This window comes from Filicampus tigris, chromosome 15 (assembly GCF_054856515.1).
Source record: "Filicampus tigris isolate MCC_2025a chromosome 15, RoL_Ftig_1.0, whole genome shotgun sequence".
Lineage (NCBI taxonomy): Eukaryota > Metazoa > Chordata > Actinopteri > Syngnathiformes > Syngnathidae > Filicampus > Filicampus tigris.
The window spans coordinates 13444310-13458327 of NC_141231.1; the positions used below are offsets into that span (position 1 = coordinate 13444310).

The window sequence follows — 14018 nt, forward strand, 5'->3', positions numbered from 1 at the left end:
CGGGACCCGGGGGAAGAAAACGTAACTGCTGGTGTCTCAAGGGTCAATAACATTAAACCAAACAAAGATACTACTTGGAAAAAATATATTTTTTAATTATTACCATAAAAAGAACAGAAAAGTGTGAAGCAAAGAATACCGAATATTCCATCGACTGTTTGTGTTTGAGGCTTCCCGGACGTTGTACTTACTGCGATTGGATAATAAACAGCCAATCAGAATTAGCCCTACTGTCCGACTCCTAATTGGTTAAGAATTGTGGCACATTTATAACTGTGTTTTGTACACGCGAAACACATTTTGTACACGATATTTGACATGACACTGACGTAATTGTGGCATCAAGTTAACGCATAGTCCTTTTCCTTGCGAACACGTATGCTGGTCGCTTGGACTTTTGCGACTATGTGTTTTTTTTAGTGCATTTAAACCGTCTGTTGCGATGGAGCAATACCAGAAAGTTTGAGCGGGAACCCGGCCAATAAGATGAGATGCATGATTAAATTGTAAATGGATTTATAAAACATTTTCAAGAATTACAAACCTAATCAATATGAAGTTACGGCAGCTTTTTATAATAGATTAACATAAAAAAAGAGCATTGTTTTACACACACTTTTTTTACTCAATACGAACGAGCCATCATTACTCAACCCCATCTAAATCAGAGATGTAATCGAAACTTTTTTTTAAAAATAATTTATTGGTCTATGTACAAGCAAAAAATAAAGTGGAAACGAGTAGAAAAGGAGAGAAAAATATACAGGGGTGCTTCTGTTCACAGCACTTAGCATTTCTGCTATGTAGTAGTACTAGTAGTATTTAGTACTGTACACTGTTAGGGTTCGAGTACCTCAACGAGACACGTACGGTCACTTTATTAGGTACACCCACACTTTAGGGTTATGATTGAAGCGAATGGCAGACTCCAATGTTTTGGATATGCATGAATGCTTTTTTTTCCTTCGCGCTTGCTCGAATGAAGGTCGCTGTTGAGCTGGAGCCGAACCCGGTTGACTTTTGGCCAAAGAAGAGGACGGTCTGGACTGGTCGCCTGCCAATCGGAGTACAGGCATCCACCCATGGAACATTTAGTGTGAGGCCACCGTGCTGCCCTATTTTGGTAATTAGTGGGTCTAAATATTACAAACAGCTCCGAGCTTGTATTCGATACTAATCGATGGTGCAGGTGTCCCTAATGTTGTGTCCAGTCCCAGCGTCCAAAGGAGTTAAAAAGAAGGCATCTGAACAAAACACACAAACTACAAAAAAAAAAAAAAGTCTTTGGTTCGTCAAGTCAGCGTGTTTTTTTTCTTTTTCAAGTAAAGCGTCGCCATGACGACGCCACCGCTCCAACGTTTTCCGTCTGTGGCGATTAAAAAGTAATCGTCCTCTTAACAGGGTGACGTTTGGTCAAAAGTAAAACGTGAAGCAAAACACAAAGCCAAGTAACATTTGGATACATTGCACAATATAATACTGACGCTCTTATACCACCTGGATGAACTTTAAAAAAAAAAAAAAAAAAAGAAATTGGGGGGAAATAAAAACAAGGATTCAGAAATGATGATACTATCATAATTACAATAAATAATCCTCATAAATGTCGACCAATACCATAAAATTAACTCCATGCACAATACAATGTGGTAAAAACATTTTTTTTAGAGTGTCCAGCAGTACGGCCAGATGCATTGTGGAAAATGACAATGAGAACGGATCCTTTTTTTCCTGCAGAAATGTTACTTTTTCTTTGAGATATATGTATATATATATATATATATATAAAAATATATATATATATACTTACATATAAATATATATATATACTTACATATATATACTTACACACACACACACACATATATATATATACATATATATACTTACATATATATGTATATATATATACTTACACACACACACATATATATATATATACTTACATATATATACTTACATATATATATGTATATATATATACTTACACACACATATATATATACATATATATATATATATATATATATATATACATATATATATATATATATATATATATATACACACACTTACACATATACATACATACATATATATTCATACACATATATACATACATACATATATATATATTTGTGTGTGTGTGTGTGCGTGTGTAAGAATCCATACATCATGATTTGGTTGAGTAGAAAAATAACATCTGTGAAAAAATAATACGTTTAAAACCGTTATGAGGTATGAAAGTATGAAACGTCACGTTTTGTTGTTTGTGAGGGTTATTTCCACTCAATTCATTTCCTTATGTCGGAAAGGAATTCACTCCTTTATGCAAAGAAGGGTTGATAACACTGAGTGGAGTAAGAAGCTCAAATGGGTTCAGGACAAGGTGCAGTCGTAGGCGCCCTCCTCCTCTGCCCGCTCCTCCATCTGATCGGGGGCCTGGTCCTCTATGACTGTGTTACACTCCATAGAGGGAAGCGTCAGTAGTCCCAGGGGGGCGGCGGCCGCACATCTGCCGCCGCCGTCCTCGGGGCGGGCCAAGGCGACGCCCCCCGGGCCCTCACCGGCACTGAGCTTGGCGCTCTGGCAGGCGGAAGGCTGAAAGGCCTCTGGCTGCACTTGCTCAGCCACGGCGGACGCCATCAGCTGCTGCAGGTGAGGCTGGATCACGCCCAGAAATGCTTTGTAGCCCAGGCTGCAGGCAAATGACACCAACAGAAAAAGACTCACATTTTGGGATTTTTTACGGCCAAGAAAAATATGTTTTTTGCTAAAGACTTCAAAAATATTTCTTCTCCATGTTTGTAACGGAAAGAAAAATAAATTCAGGTATTGACTTTTTTTTGAGGTTATACAAAAAAACATGCAAATGGTGCATGATAAATGTTTTTGTTTGAAAAATGGTGAAAAACAAAGACATTTTTAATGTTGCTTCTCGGATAACATTTTGAAAACATAGACATGTACTATTGGACAAAACAAGAGTTTAAAAAAAAAATACATATATACTAATAATATTTCTTGTGATTCTTAAAAAAAAAAGAAAAAAGAAAGAAAAAAAGCTTTGGGGGATAAAAAAGAAAATACTAAGTGTTTTGTTAGGAGGAAAACATTTTTGGCAACAGTTGAAACAAAAAGAAAGATTATGTCTTGAAAATCCAAAACACAAAGAAATCCTTTGGTAAAAAAAAAAGTGCTTGACCAGCAAGGGTTACAATTCTGAATCCACTAATCAAATTTTGATGATAAAACAATAACTCACCAGTCAGTGGAGGTCCAGGCATCCACAGCCAGTAATCCGCTCCGTACGCTCTGCACGGTTTCTACGGGAACTTCGGGACTGGCCAGGAATCCGATGGCCTGCTTGATGACGTTGGCGTCGCGCAGAATCAAGCCGATGATGACGCACCACTCCAGGCAGCCCGCCTCCATGAAGACGTGCAGCAGGTACCTGAAAGGACGCCGTTAAACGCCCGTCTTCAACCGGGCGAGGTGGGGCGGCCGTCTGGCCTTACCTGAGCTGCACCTGCGACTTGTGCGGCCCTTTGTTGGCCAGCTCCATGGAGATGTGCTCCAACTCGGCCTGGCTCAGGCTCAGCGTGGACGAGTTCTCGTCAACCATGGTCCAATCGCCGTCCACCACCGAGCTGCTCTCCGTCAGGTCTGTGGCCGAGCCGATGCTGTACTCCTCCACTGAAGGCCGATTGTCCAAAATGAGGATAAACCGGTTCAAACTGAGTATTTTTTTTTTTTAGATTTATTGTACAGTGGCCAAGTTCTTTTTTTATTTATACTCGACAAATACATTTTGGGAAACTATCATAACATTATCAAACTGTTAGCTTTTGTAAACCATTCTAGGCAACATTTCTTACTTAGATTAAAAAGTATTTAATTTAGACGTGCCTCTTTTTGTCCAACAAAAATGAAGCTATATATAGATCAAGAATGTTCCCAGCAGGCCCACTCGTTGAACCAAGGCATTCTGATAAATATTGCGTTTGTGGAATAAGAGTTAATCCACTCGTTTTTAGCCATCTCCGGGGGCGGCCATTTTGTCTTCTGTCGACTGAAAATGACATCACAACTGCTCACAACGACCAATCACGGCTGACCTGTTTTGTGAATCTGAGCCGTGATTGGTCGTTGTGAGCAGTTGTGATGTCATTTTCAGTCGACAGAAGACAAAATGTCCGCCCCCAGAGATGGCTAAAAACGAGTAGATTAACACTTATTCCACAAACGCAATATTTACCAGAATGCTCCGTTTCAACTAGTGGGCTTGCATAGAACATATTCTTGAGGAAAAAAAAGTTTCCCCTTATTCATAATTGTCAGGCCTATAATTGCTGTCCAGCAAAATACACGCACCACCATTTCAAAATATAGAATTTACTTGACATTATTTCCTATGGGAAGATTTTTTTTAACTTGAAAGTCAGTCAGCATGATTGAATTTCCCCTCCACTTTTGTGAGCAAAACTTCAGGTCGTAGTTTGACTGTGTTAGCAGCAGATCCGAACCTTTGTTGACGAGCAGCGACAGGAAGGCGTCGTGCGTCTGCGGCGAGTGCTGGTTGGATGCGACCGAGGAGGCGGCGTCCATGTCTTTGTTCCTCGGACTGAGGCTGTCCATCCAGGCGTGGTTGGCGGGAGCCGCGGGAGGGGGCGCCGTGTCCATGTCGCTGTTCAGCAGGCTGTCGGCCGACTGGGACTTGAGGAGGCGTGTGCTCAGCACTGCAGAACACACGCAAGGGATGATGTCAAACAAATCCAGTTTAAATTGGATGGAAATCAGTCATTTGTTCTTTCCATTTCAAATGGCAATCAAAATTCAACAATAAAATGAACACGAAAAATTTGAAAACGCCACATGAGTCACGGGGAGCCCGGAATCGAATTTCATTTTTCATATTTATTCTTTGACTGCGAGCCGTTGTCAAAGCAGAGGATTTGGACCATTTTTTTATGAAAAAGAACCAAAAACACCGCTTTCTAACCAAAAATGGGGGAGAAAACTAGCTTTTGGAGAAAAGAAACATGCCAAGCAGAGAAGTGACGTCAATATTGTCTACTTTTGTGACACCTTTAGCTATAAAACGACAAAGAAACCGCTGAGAAAGTGCTTTTGATGGATAAATCATTTACTTATATGAAACTAAGAAAAACGGCGTGAGCGGGGCTGACTCACTGCATGGCTCGATTTGAAAGTCTTTTCACACATTTTGGGCTTCTTTACATGCCGTTTGTCACATCAAACAAATGTTCTACTACCTAATGTGATATACTAGGGATGCTAGCGTTCGAATGTGAGATGTCAAAACTTGTCCCATTTCCGACGCGTTGGTATTTCTCTGCCTAAAAAATTGACGTGGAAACCCAAAATTCAATTGCCTGATCTTTATCTTCTCAAGAGTCGCGCTGATCTCAAATCCAAAGCAGGGCAACATGGCCATCTACAGAGATATGTTAGTCACCACAGTGGTTTACAAACCAAACCAAACAAACGAGGCGAAGCCCTCTTCCACGTCTACCCGTTGAAAAATATACTTTGATTCCAGCTGACAAATATAAACGTCGGCTTCAGTGGTCGAGTTAAATAATCGAGGTCACGTGACCCGGGAATTTGTTAACGATCGTTAATAAAGTGACTTTAGCTTGCTAGCTGCCACATGTCAACAAATCCTCGGATGTAAATAAATCTCACCAGGGCGACACCGCCCGTTCTTCAGCGGCGAGCCGAGGCCCGCCACGGGAATGACGGGGAAGGGCCACAGGAAGTCCTTATGAAGTCTCTTTAGGGCCAAGACGTAGTCGTCCACGCGGGCCACGCGGTTCCGCTCGCGGCACAGCCAGCCGATGAGCTCGAAACCCAGCTGGGCCGAGAAGCAGCCCAGGTCGCGGAGGCGCACCTGCTCCAGGAGGCGACGGGCGTGGCGCCACAGCATCATGTCGATGTACATGTTCTCGGCGCACTCGCCGTCCCGCCTGACGGGAAGCAGAATTGAAATCAAGTCATCTCCGGCGTCTTTCAAATATGCTGCGGTACAAGCAAATTTTCCTTCCTGCTATTCTTGGAAAGCGGTTGGGCTTGGGTTGTGATGAGCGTGCGCGGCAGAGCAGTGATTTTTTTTTTCTTTTTTTTTTCTCATCATGTGTGGGGTCACTCCCATAAAAAAAAAATAAAAAAAGTAACTGGTTAAAAATCGCTGTGTGTACATTTCATTCCAGCGGTTCATCAATTGTTGTGTGGTGCATTCCTACCCTTTACTCGAGGGTCCGGCAGGCATGCTGAAAGTCTTCTGTAAGCTGAATTTGCCCGTGGTCACTGAATCGGCAGACTGAGACAAACTGATGCTGCGATTTCGGAAGAACTCGAAGCCGCCGGTTGAGCTGGGCTCCTGTAAAAAGACAGAAAAACGGTGGTACGGTTTGATTTCAGTTCCATCTTGGCACTTTTTGGGAGGGACCCTTCTGATAGTTCGGGGATATGGATGAACCAAAGTTATGACGGTAAACGAAAACTACTGACCTTGCGTTGATAAACTAAAACTAACTTGGTCATTCAAGACTCCTTATGTTAAACAAAAAAACTAAAACTGAAACTAATAAAAATAAAAAATGCTGTTTAAAAAAAAAACAACAACTAACAAACCTGCTCTAAAAACAATTTAAAACTAACTGAAATTAAAAACACAAAAGTCAAAAATGAATGTCAAACTAACTCTAATGAAAAATCCAAAACTATTACAACCCCCGGTATGGATTTGCTATTGGTAAGCTACACCGCTATTATGTCGCAGTGAGCATTCGTACCTGTGTGGTGGGCGTTGGGGGCGGAGTCTCCATCTCCCCTGAACCAATGGCTTTCAGGAAACGGATCATGTGACGGCAGAGGTCCCACTTGCCCTGCTCCAGCGCCGTGTTGAAGAGCAGGGTGGCGTGCTGTCTGCTCACGGCCGGAACCTCCATGTTCTTCAAAGGTAAGCAACACCAGTGAGCTGGGCAATTCATCCGCTTGATCTCAACTTCATCTGATTAAGTGCCGTACATCAATAAAGCAAATAACGCAAAACATAAAATTAAAGAAAAAAAAAATTCTATTTTTTAAAATAAAAAATATACTCCTGCAGCGCTTCCTCTGTGCCTTTACACCATTAACTATTATATCTATTATTTCTGTGAACGCTAATTCAAGTTATTGCTGAAAAAAAAAACATTAAAACTTTTTCAAAGCAAATTCCAAAGACGGAAAAAAAACCCTTTTAGCAATTCATTCATCATTATCAAGCCAATGAGAGGGAGAGAAAAAAAAAACAGATTCAAATCATGAAGCTGATTTTTGTGTCGAAAAAAAAAAAAGGCCTTTATCGCTCAACCTAGCAGGTGAGCTAAAGACATTTTCCGTACATCCGTGACACATTTCTCCTCATACCTGCAGTATGATCAAGTAAGACGCGGCCGTGTCCAGGTCTTGAGCCATGAGGCACTCTTCGAAAAGATCCTTGGGGTTCCCCACGGCGGCGAATAGGTAGTTCCACAGGGCGTACTCAGTCTTGCGGGCGCAGTGCACGATGGTCTGGAGGAAGAGCGGGAACTCTGTGATGAACTTGGCCACGGTGGGCAGCAGCGGGTCGGGGATGGGCTCCCGCGACGTGGCCTCCTCCTCCAGCACCACGTGCACCATCAGCTCCATGACGTGAGGGAAGTACGGCAGGGAGGCGCACGACTGAGCCAGCATCAACGCCTACGGGGCGGGAGGAACCAATTAGGAGTGTGGACTTGATATCAACACAACGCCCGAAATGATCTTGAATAAGGACGCTAAAAAAAACTGCTATGAACAATAAAAAAAAAACACTTGGTTGGTTATGAAAGGGGAAGTCACATGACCAAAGCCATGAAACAGGTGAGCTGTGACGGTTGTTACCTGAGCCCTTCGGCACTGCAACGTCAATTTTAGTCGACAGCAAGTGGCGGAACAAGGCAAAATGAGAGCTCCCGGAGATCGATGAATATAAACGTGACAGATTTTTATATTGCACAAATGCAAAATTCATCAGAATACTAAGTTTACACTAGTGGGGGGCGCATAGAATGGATGACTGTATTCTTTTTCTCCTTTGATTTCCTCTTTAAGTAAAATGTATTCGTATATTCATTAATTGTTCTTAATAATAATTGGGCAATACTCAATTATTCAATAACATTTTCAGTAAGACACTCAATAGTAAAATATTCAATACCAAACAATGCTTCATGGAGGACTAGAGAAAGATGAGGAATATTTGCAGTTGAGAGGTAAGGGAAATATGGTAAAGTAACAAAACATTTTTTTTTTTTTAAAATAAAATATTGACAAAAAAAAATCTGCTGAGTATGCAAGGGTTCAACTGTCATTGGACTTGCTGAATGTTCATTGCTATTGTGGCTGTTCGACATTAAAACAACTACATTATTTCCTCTCTCATCAGGAAGTTGTCATAAATCAGGAATTAACCATACAAACGTTTTCAGTTTCAGGCCTGATGAGACACCACTGTCGCATACGTGTAAGACTTGCCTTAGAATACTTTGGTCTCCGCGTTTGTTTTCTCCACATACCTGCTCACCCAAGTTGCGAACCAGCAGCTGCCTGAGGATGTGGTGCAGGTAGATCTGCGAGGTCCTCTCCACCGTGCAAAAAGGAAACAGCGCCTCCAGTGGCTCGGACGAGCCCTGCAGCCCGTCGTACAGCACCGTCTCATTGGTGGCTCCCAGCACGAGCGCGTCCTCGAACAGCACGGCCAGTGGGTAGATGTTGATGTGGAAGGGAAGCATGATGCGGCGCGAGAGGAAGGAGTGGGGCTTGCGGTGGTCGCGCGGGAACAGCGGCATCCACACCTTCATGCCCGCTTCGCCGCAGGAGAGCCACAAGGCCTCCAGCAGGTGGCGCTTCTTCCTGTCGGAGCGACAGGTGGTCCACACGTTCTCCACGCACTGGGCCAGCACCACCGGCGGGCAGAATGGTAACTAAGCAGGAGAGACAAAACATAATCAGCAATCTCTTTTGAATAACACTGAAACTATCTACACTACAGATTAGAGGTCAGCGTGCTGACATCCAACTAAAACAAAAATTAACGCAGATTTGATAAAACAATCAAAATGTGATGCAATATGCATAAGTGCATCGCAATAAATTAGAATGGGGTTGAAAAGTTCATTCATTTCAGTAGCTTGAGTGAAACTCAGAGATTCTTTAAACACTAGCGATGTAACGATGAATCGCCCCGATTCGATTTGATTTTCAGTTACCGATTTTCGATTCGATTGGAATTTTTAAATTAACCGTGCTTGTCTCTATGCGCTAGTGTGGTGCGGCAGCCACCCACAAACGCAATACGCAATGATGTTTGGTGCAAGCGCATAATTTGATCTACACATTCAAAATTTGGTATGAATCTAGAATGGAAAAAAAATGTAAATACATAATTTTTTAAACAAATTTAATCGAAGCGATTAATCGATTTTTAAATCGATTTTCGACACGGGAAAATGCTTTTCAGAAAGCCAGGATAATCGCTCAGGATAATCTTTCACAGATCTGTGCTGACTTCTAAACGCTTATAAACATTCGGTTTGATTGTCGGTATGAGTCTTGACTACCCCGCTTAAACAAACAAAGTTCTCACCAGCTTCTTGTTGTTGGCGGGCGTCTCCTTCTCTCGTACCTGCGGTCCGGAACGGTCCCGCTGTAGCATTATCAGCTGGCCGGCCAGATTCAACATGATGCTCTCTGCCATGCAGGCCTGAGTGGACCAACACAGCCAAATTCAAAGATAGGACTCTGCTTCACTGTGTGTGCGTGCGTGCGTGCGTGTGTGTGTTGGGGGGGGGGGGGTGTCACCTGCTGCGGGGCTTTCAGCGTGATGCCCGTCTCAGTGCGCACCGAGGTGAGCGTGACGGAGACTACCAGGGCGGGGTGAGGGATGTAGCGCGACATGGACACTTCCTGCAACAGCTGCACTCCGACTGACGGGTTTGGACTGAAACATAACATCAAGTCGTAATCAACATACAGGTGCCTCATTAAATTATTATCAAGTAAAAATTATTTCGGAATAGTAAATCCCTGCAATTTACTAATTTAAGAAGCATCGTATGTGTACAAATGTATTGAGACACCCATTATATGTAGTGTGAGTAAAAATACAACTCGATGCCTTTATTAGTGTGCCGTGTCCAAAAAATATGATTACCAGTAACTACAAATTAGAGATAGACCGATATGTTTTTTTTCAGGGCCGATACCGATTATTAGTACTCAAGGAGGCCGATAACCGATATTTGGAGCCGATATCAATTTTCAATAAAAAGAAAAATATTGGCATCAAAATCGAAATAAAAATGTATTTTATATATATCTTAACTTTGTTGCAACGTCTTTAAGCATGTTTATTGAACAATGTTTCAGGTTTGCCTAATGTTGATTTTTTTTTTTTTTATTTTATTATTATTTCAAGAATTTTTGGACAATATGATATACATCTCTATTATAAAATTCTAACAAAAAGTTCAGGGAGCAGCCAGGTTTGTCAGCATGTCTTAAAAAGGATTAAAAAACTCAAACAATAGCTCCATGTAGTTTTCTATAGTAAATGAAAATTTCAAAATGACAGAAATGTTAAACTTTCACATATCTTTGTTTTGATTTCCACAGTTTTAAATTGATTTATCAGCCAGCAGAGTTTTAAAAAAAGGACGATGCCGATATTCGTCAAAAAGCCAAATATCGTGCCGATAATCGGTCTATCCCTACTACAAATATTGAGTCTTTCATCCATGCAACTTGTGACTGGCAGAACAATTCAATGCTCTTCCACTAGATAGCAGACGGTACAATTAACTCGTGTAGCCACCTGTTGCCGTTAATACTACAGAATAATAGCTTGGTGTTCAACTAAACACATCATTGGTGAGTAAATTGAGACAAGATTATTTTAGTTTATATACTTTTTTTTTTTTTTTTTTTTTTTAACATTTTTGTTTGGCAGTGTGCTGTGAGATACTGTAAAATATGTGCTTTGGCTCAATCAAGCTTGTGGAAGCCCGGTAAAAGCGCTGACGTCTCCGACCTGTCGCTCCTCCTCTCAATGCTGTAGAGGCAGATGGAGCAGTCGGCTCTGAACAGGATGACCATGTCCCGGAAAACGTTGAGCAGCAGCGTGTCAGAGTGCAGTTTGGTGACTGACGCAAAGGCGTTGTCCAGGTTTGAGGAGCGCTGATACAACCTCAGCTACGAGGCGGCAAACGGGAGATACGTTACACACTTGAACAGCTCATCAAAGGATTCTGCCGAAGGCATCATGAACGGTGATGGCGATGTCTCACCTGCTCTTGCTGGTCAATGAAATTGTAACAGGCCACCACCACAAAGTCGTTCCACCAAGCCAGACCGCCGGTCACTGTCATGTTCTGCTCCTTCAGGGAGCCAACAAACACAAATGTGATGAGAGCCGTTAATTGCACTCATTGGGAATCTCCACTCATTCGCCACAACATTTACAACCAGTAATGAGATGAGAATTCCAATGTGCTGATACAGTGGTACCTTGACTTATAAATGTAACTGGCCAGGATCATAAATGAATGAAAGCAATTTTGCACATTTAAATAACTTAAAATGACATTCCGTTCCAGGCCCCCCGAAAAAAAAAGACAAAACATTTTAATAAACGGCAATAGCCCTGTACAAGAGAATGTAAATAAACAAACTGGTTTGATGATGTAATTACTGGGAAAAAAAAAAATCTACGATTTTTATTTTTAATATTGATTGTATAAATTAGGTAGGAATTGGACCTCTTAAAAGTATTTTCATATTAGATTACGTAATCGTTATAATAGGTGCTTGTGTACCCGATATTGTTACTCGGGAGCATATTTCTGAAAAGAAGCATACAAATGAAAGTACTTGACAGTTTGTCTCTGTTAGCTGAAATCAAAGTAAAAAAGGTCCTGCTGTAATTATTTATTAACCTTTTTTTTTTTTTTTTTTTTTACAGCCTCACATACCTGAGTGATGTTTCCAAACAATTTCCATTTCCTGGTATACAAGGAATAGTGTGCAAAGCCTCGCCTTCCTGCTACAGCCATGCACTGCCCTGCTGCGTCTATGGCTGCAAACTGCACATAAATATACAAGATCATAGTGTAAATACAGTAGATTTCATAGTTCGTTTTTTAATTTAAAAAAAATTTTTTTTTAGATTTGAATATGCACCGATGGCTTCTCCAACACTCACCCGTATTGGCCAGTTGCTTTCTAAGTATGTGCTATGAATCTGGAGGAAAGAGTATAGAGCAGGATCGTCAAATTTAATCAAAGTCTAAAAAAAGTTGTATTTTTCAAAACTGGTGAACACATGCAAACTGGAAAGCAATAATATTCATGGTATTGTTTGTGCTGCATTTTTTTGGTGGGGGGGGGGGGAATCTATACTTAGGCTGAAGATGATTAGTTTAGGCAAGTCCTGTAAAAGCTGCATGTACTGTAGCCTTTCCTCTAAAGCCATTTTTCAATTCCTCACCACCAGTGTGATGGTGAGGAATTGTATTTCTAATAATATGCTTTTACTTGTTTCTTTCCATACCGGTCCGTCAGCATATTTCTACACGTGAAACTGCAGCGAGGCCCAAAACAGGTTGTGGACCATTGTTCCAGAGGAGACCAATCAAGCTAAAAGCGTGACACGGGGATTAAGAATGCAAGCCTACCTGGACCACGTGCCAGTGCTTGTGTCCCAGTAAAGTGCTGAGTCCCTGAGATAGGGGGGAGTTGAGGTGGTGGTGGAGGTGGTGGTGGTGCTGGTGCTGGTGCAGGGGGCTGTCGTCGTGAGGGTTCAAGCGCGTGTGCTGCTGCGTGTCAGCGCTGCTGTGGGCCTGCGCCGGGTCGCCGCACGTCAGGTAGAGGCGGTCCTCGCCGTGCAGCAGCACCTGCTCCTGGTTACTCTGAGAAACAACAACATCTTTCACACTGTCACAGAGTGAGGGGGGGGGGGGGGGGGGACTTGAATCACATGGGTTGGCTTGAGAAGAGAGAATTTGTGATACAGTAAGTATTCCCACCTACGGACCTCTGTCAAAGGGAAATTCCCGGAACCCAGAACTAATAGCGAAGCCCGCAGTGAGCGCAAACTCAAGCAGTTCCCACTCGACGCTATGGGAAAACTTTGACCGCTCCGCCATCATCGGATCCAAAACGGCGACATGTAAGTTACTTCTTTGGCATGCGTTTTGCCGAAAGTGCAAAAGATTTCAAATGTATTCATTTACATTTTCGTCTGTAGCTCATGGCGTGCAAACGAAACAAGAACGGTGATGACCGTGGAAGAGAGAGTGAAATGCATCCGATTAAGCGAACCTGGACACAAAGTAAAAAAACATCCAGGAGACACTTGGAGTCGGAAAAAGTCAATCTACAAAGAAAAACAAAGAATCGATGCTGGCTCAGTGCGAGTCCAGCAATTTGCCCGCTCAAAGGAAATTGCTTGCGGCCCGACGGACGAAGTACAGCGGCGTAAATCAACGTGTCCTTTTGTATGCACAAGAATCGCCAGACATCACTGATGATCAACGGCACAGTTACTTGCAATTAGCAACAAAACTGTATGATACGCAGACAAACGTTTTCATACAGCAAAGAATGAAGCCAACACAACAACTCAAAATAGACTATTTTTTTTTCGAAGTCTGAGAACATTAAAATACTGTACAGTTTACTCTAGTTAAGTACAATTCTGCATTGGTGTTACAGTATATTTTTTCAACAGTATTTGGACCATGTTATACTGTATTGTATTTTGTTCATATACCTGTACTTTATAGTGCAGTTTTTGTTCAATACATTTTTTATTATTATTATATTGCTTGCGTTATTAACTTTTTTTACACATGTATTTTGTTAACATACTTGCACGTTTATACAGGACATGTACCGTAGTCGTTTCCCACATAAGGAAAATTCCGTGATCA

At 41.9% G+C, this 14018-nt stretch overlaps 1 protein-coding gene across 1 annotated transcript in view; it reads right to left on the reverse strand.

Moving 5' to 3' along the window:
- Positions 1-2080: 2080 nt before the first annotated feature.
- ric1 (RIC1 homolog, RAB6A GEF complex partner 1) overlaps positions 2081-14018 on the reverse strand; it is a 33772-nt gene continuing 21834 nt past the window's right edge. The window contains exons 12-27 of the mRNA XM_086053139.1: positions 12762-12995; positions 12290-12328; positions 12060-12170; positions 11376-11465; positions 11120-11280; positions 9892-10030; positions 9677-9793; positions 8607-9014; positions 7438-7749; positions 6819-6977; positions 6267-6403; positions 5710-5990; positions 4527-4739; positions 3519-3696; positions 3266-3454; positions 2081-2698 (exon numbers count right to left, since the gene is read on the reverse strand). Of these exons, the coding sequence (XP_085909265.1) occupies positions 2380-2698; positions 3266-3454; positions 3519-3696; positions 4527-4739; positions 5710-5990; positions 6267-6403; positions 6819-6977; positions 7438-7749; positions 8607-9014; positions 9677-9793; positions 9892-10030; positions 11120-11280; positions 11376-11465; positions 12060-12170; positions 12290-12328; positions 12762-12995 (3087 nt within the window). The 3' untranslated portion in view covers positions 2081-2379. The remainder of the gene's footprint in view (positions 2699-3265; positions 3455-3518; positions 3697-4526; positions 4740-5709; positions 5991-6266; positions 6404-6818; positions 6978-7437; positions 7750-8606; positions 9015-9676; positions 9794-9891; positions 10031-11119; positions 11281-11375; positions 11466-12059; positions 12171-12289; positions 12329-12761; positions 12996-14018) is intronic.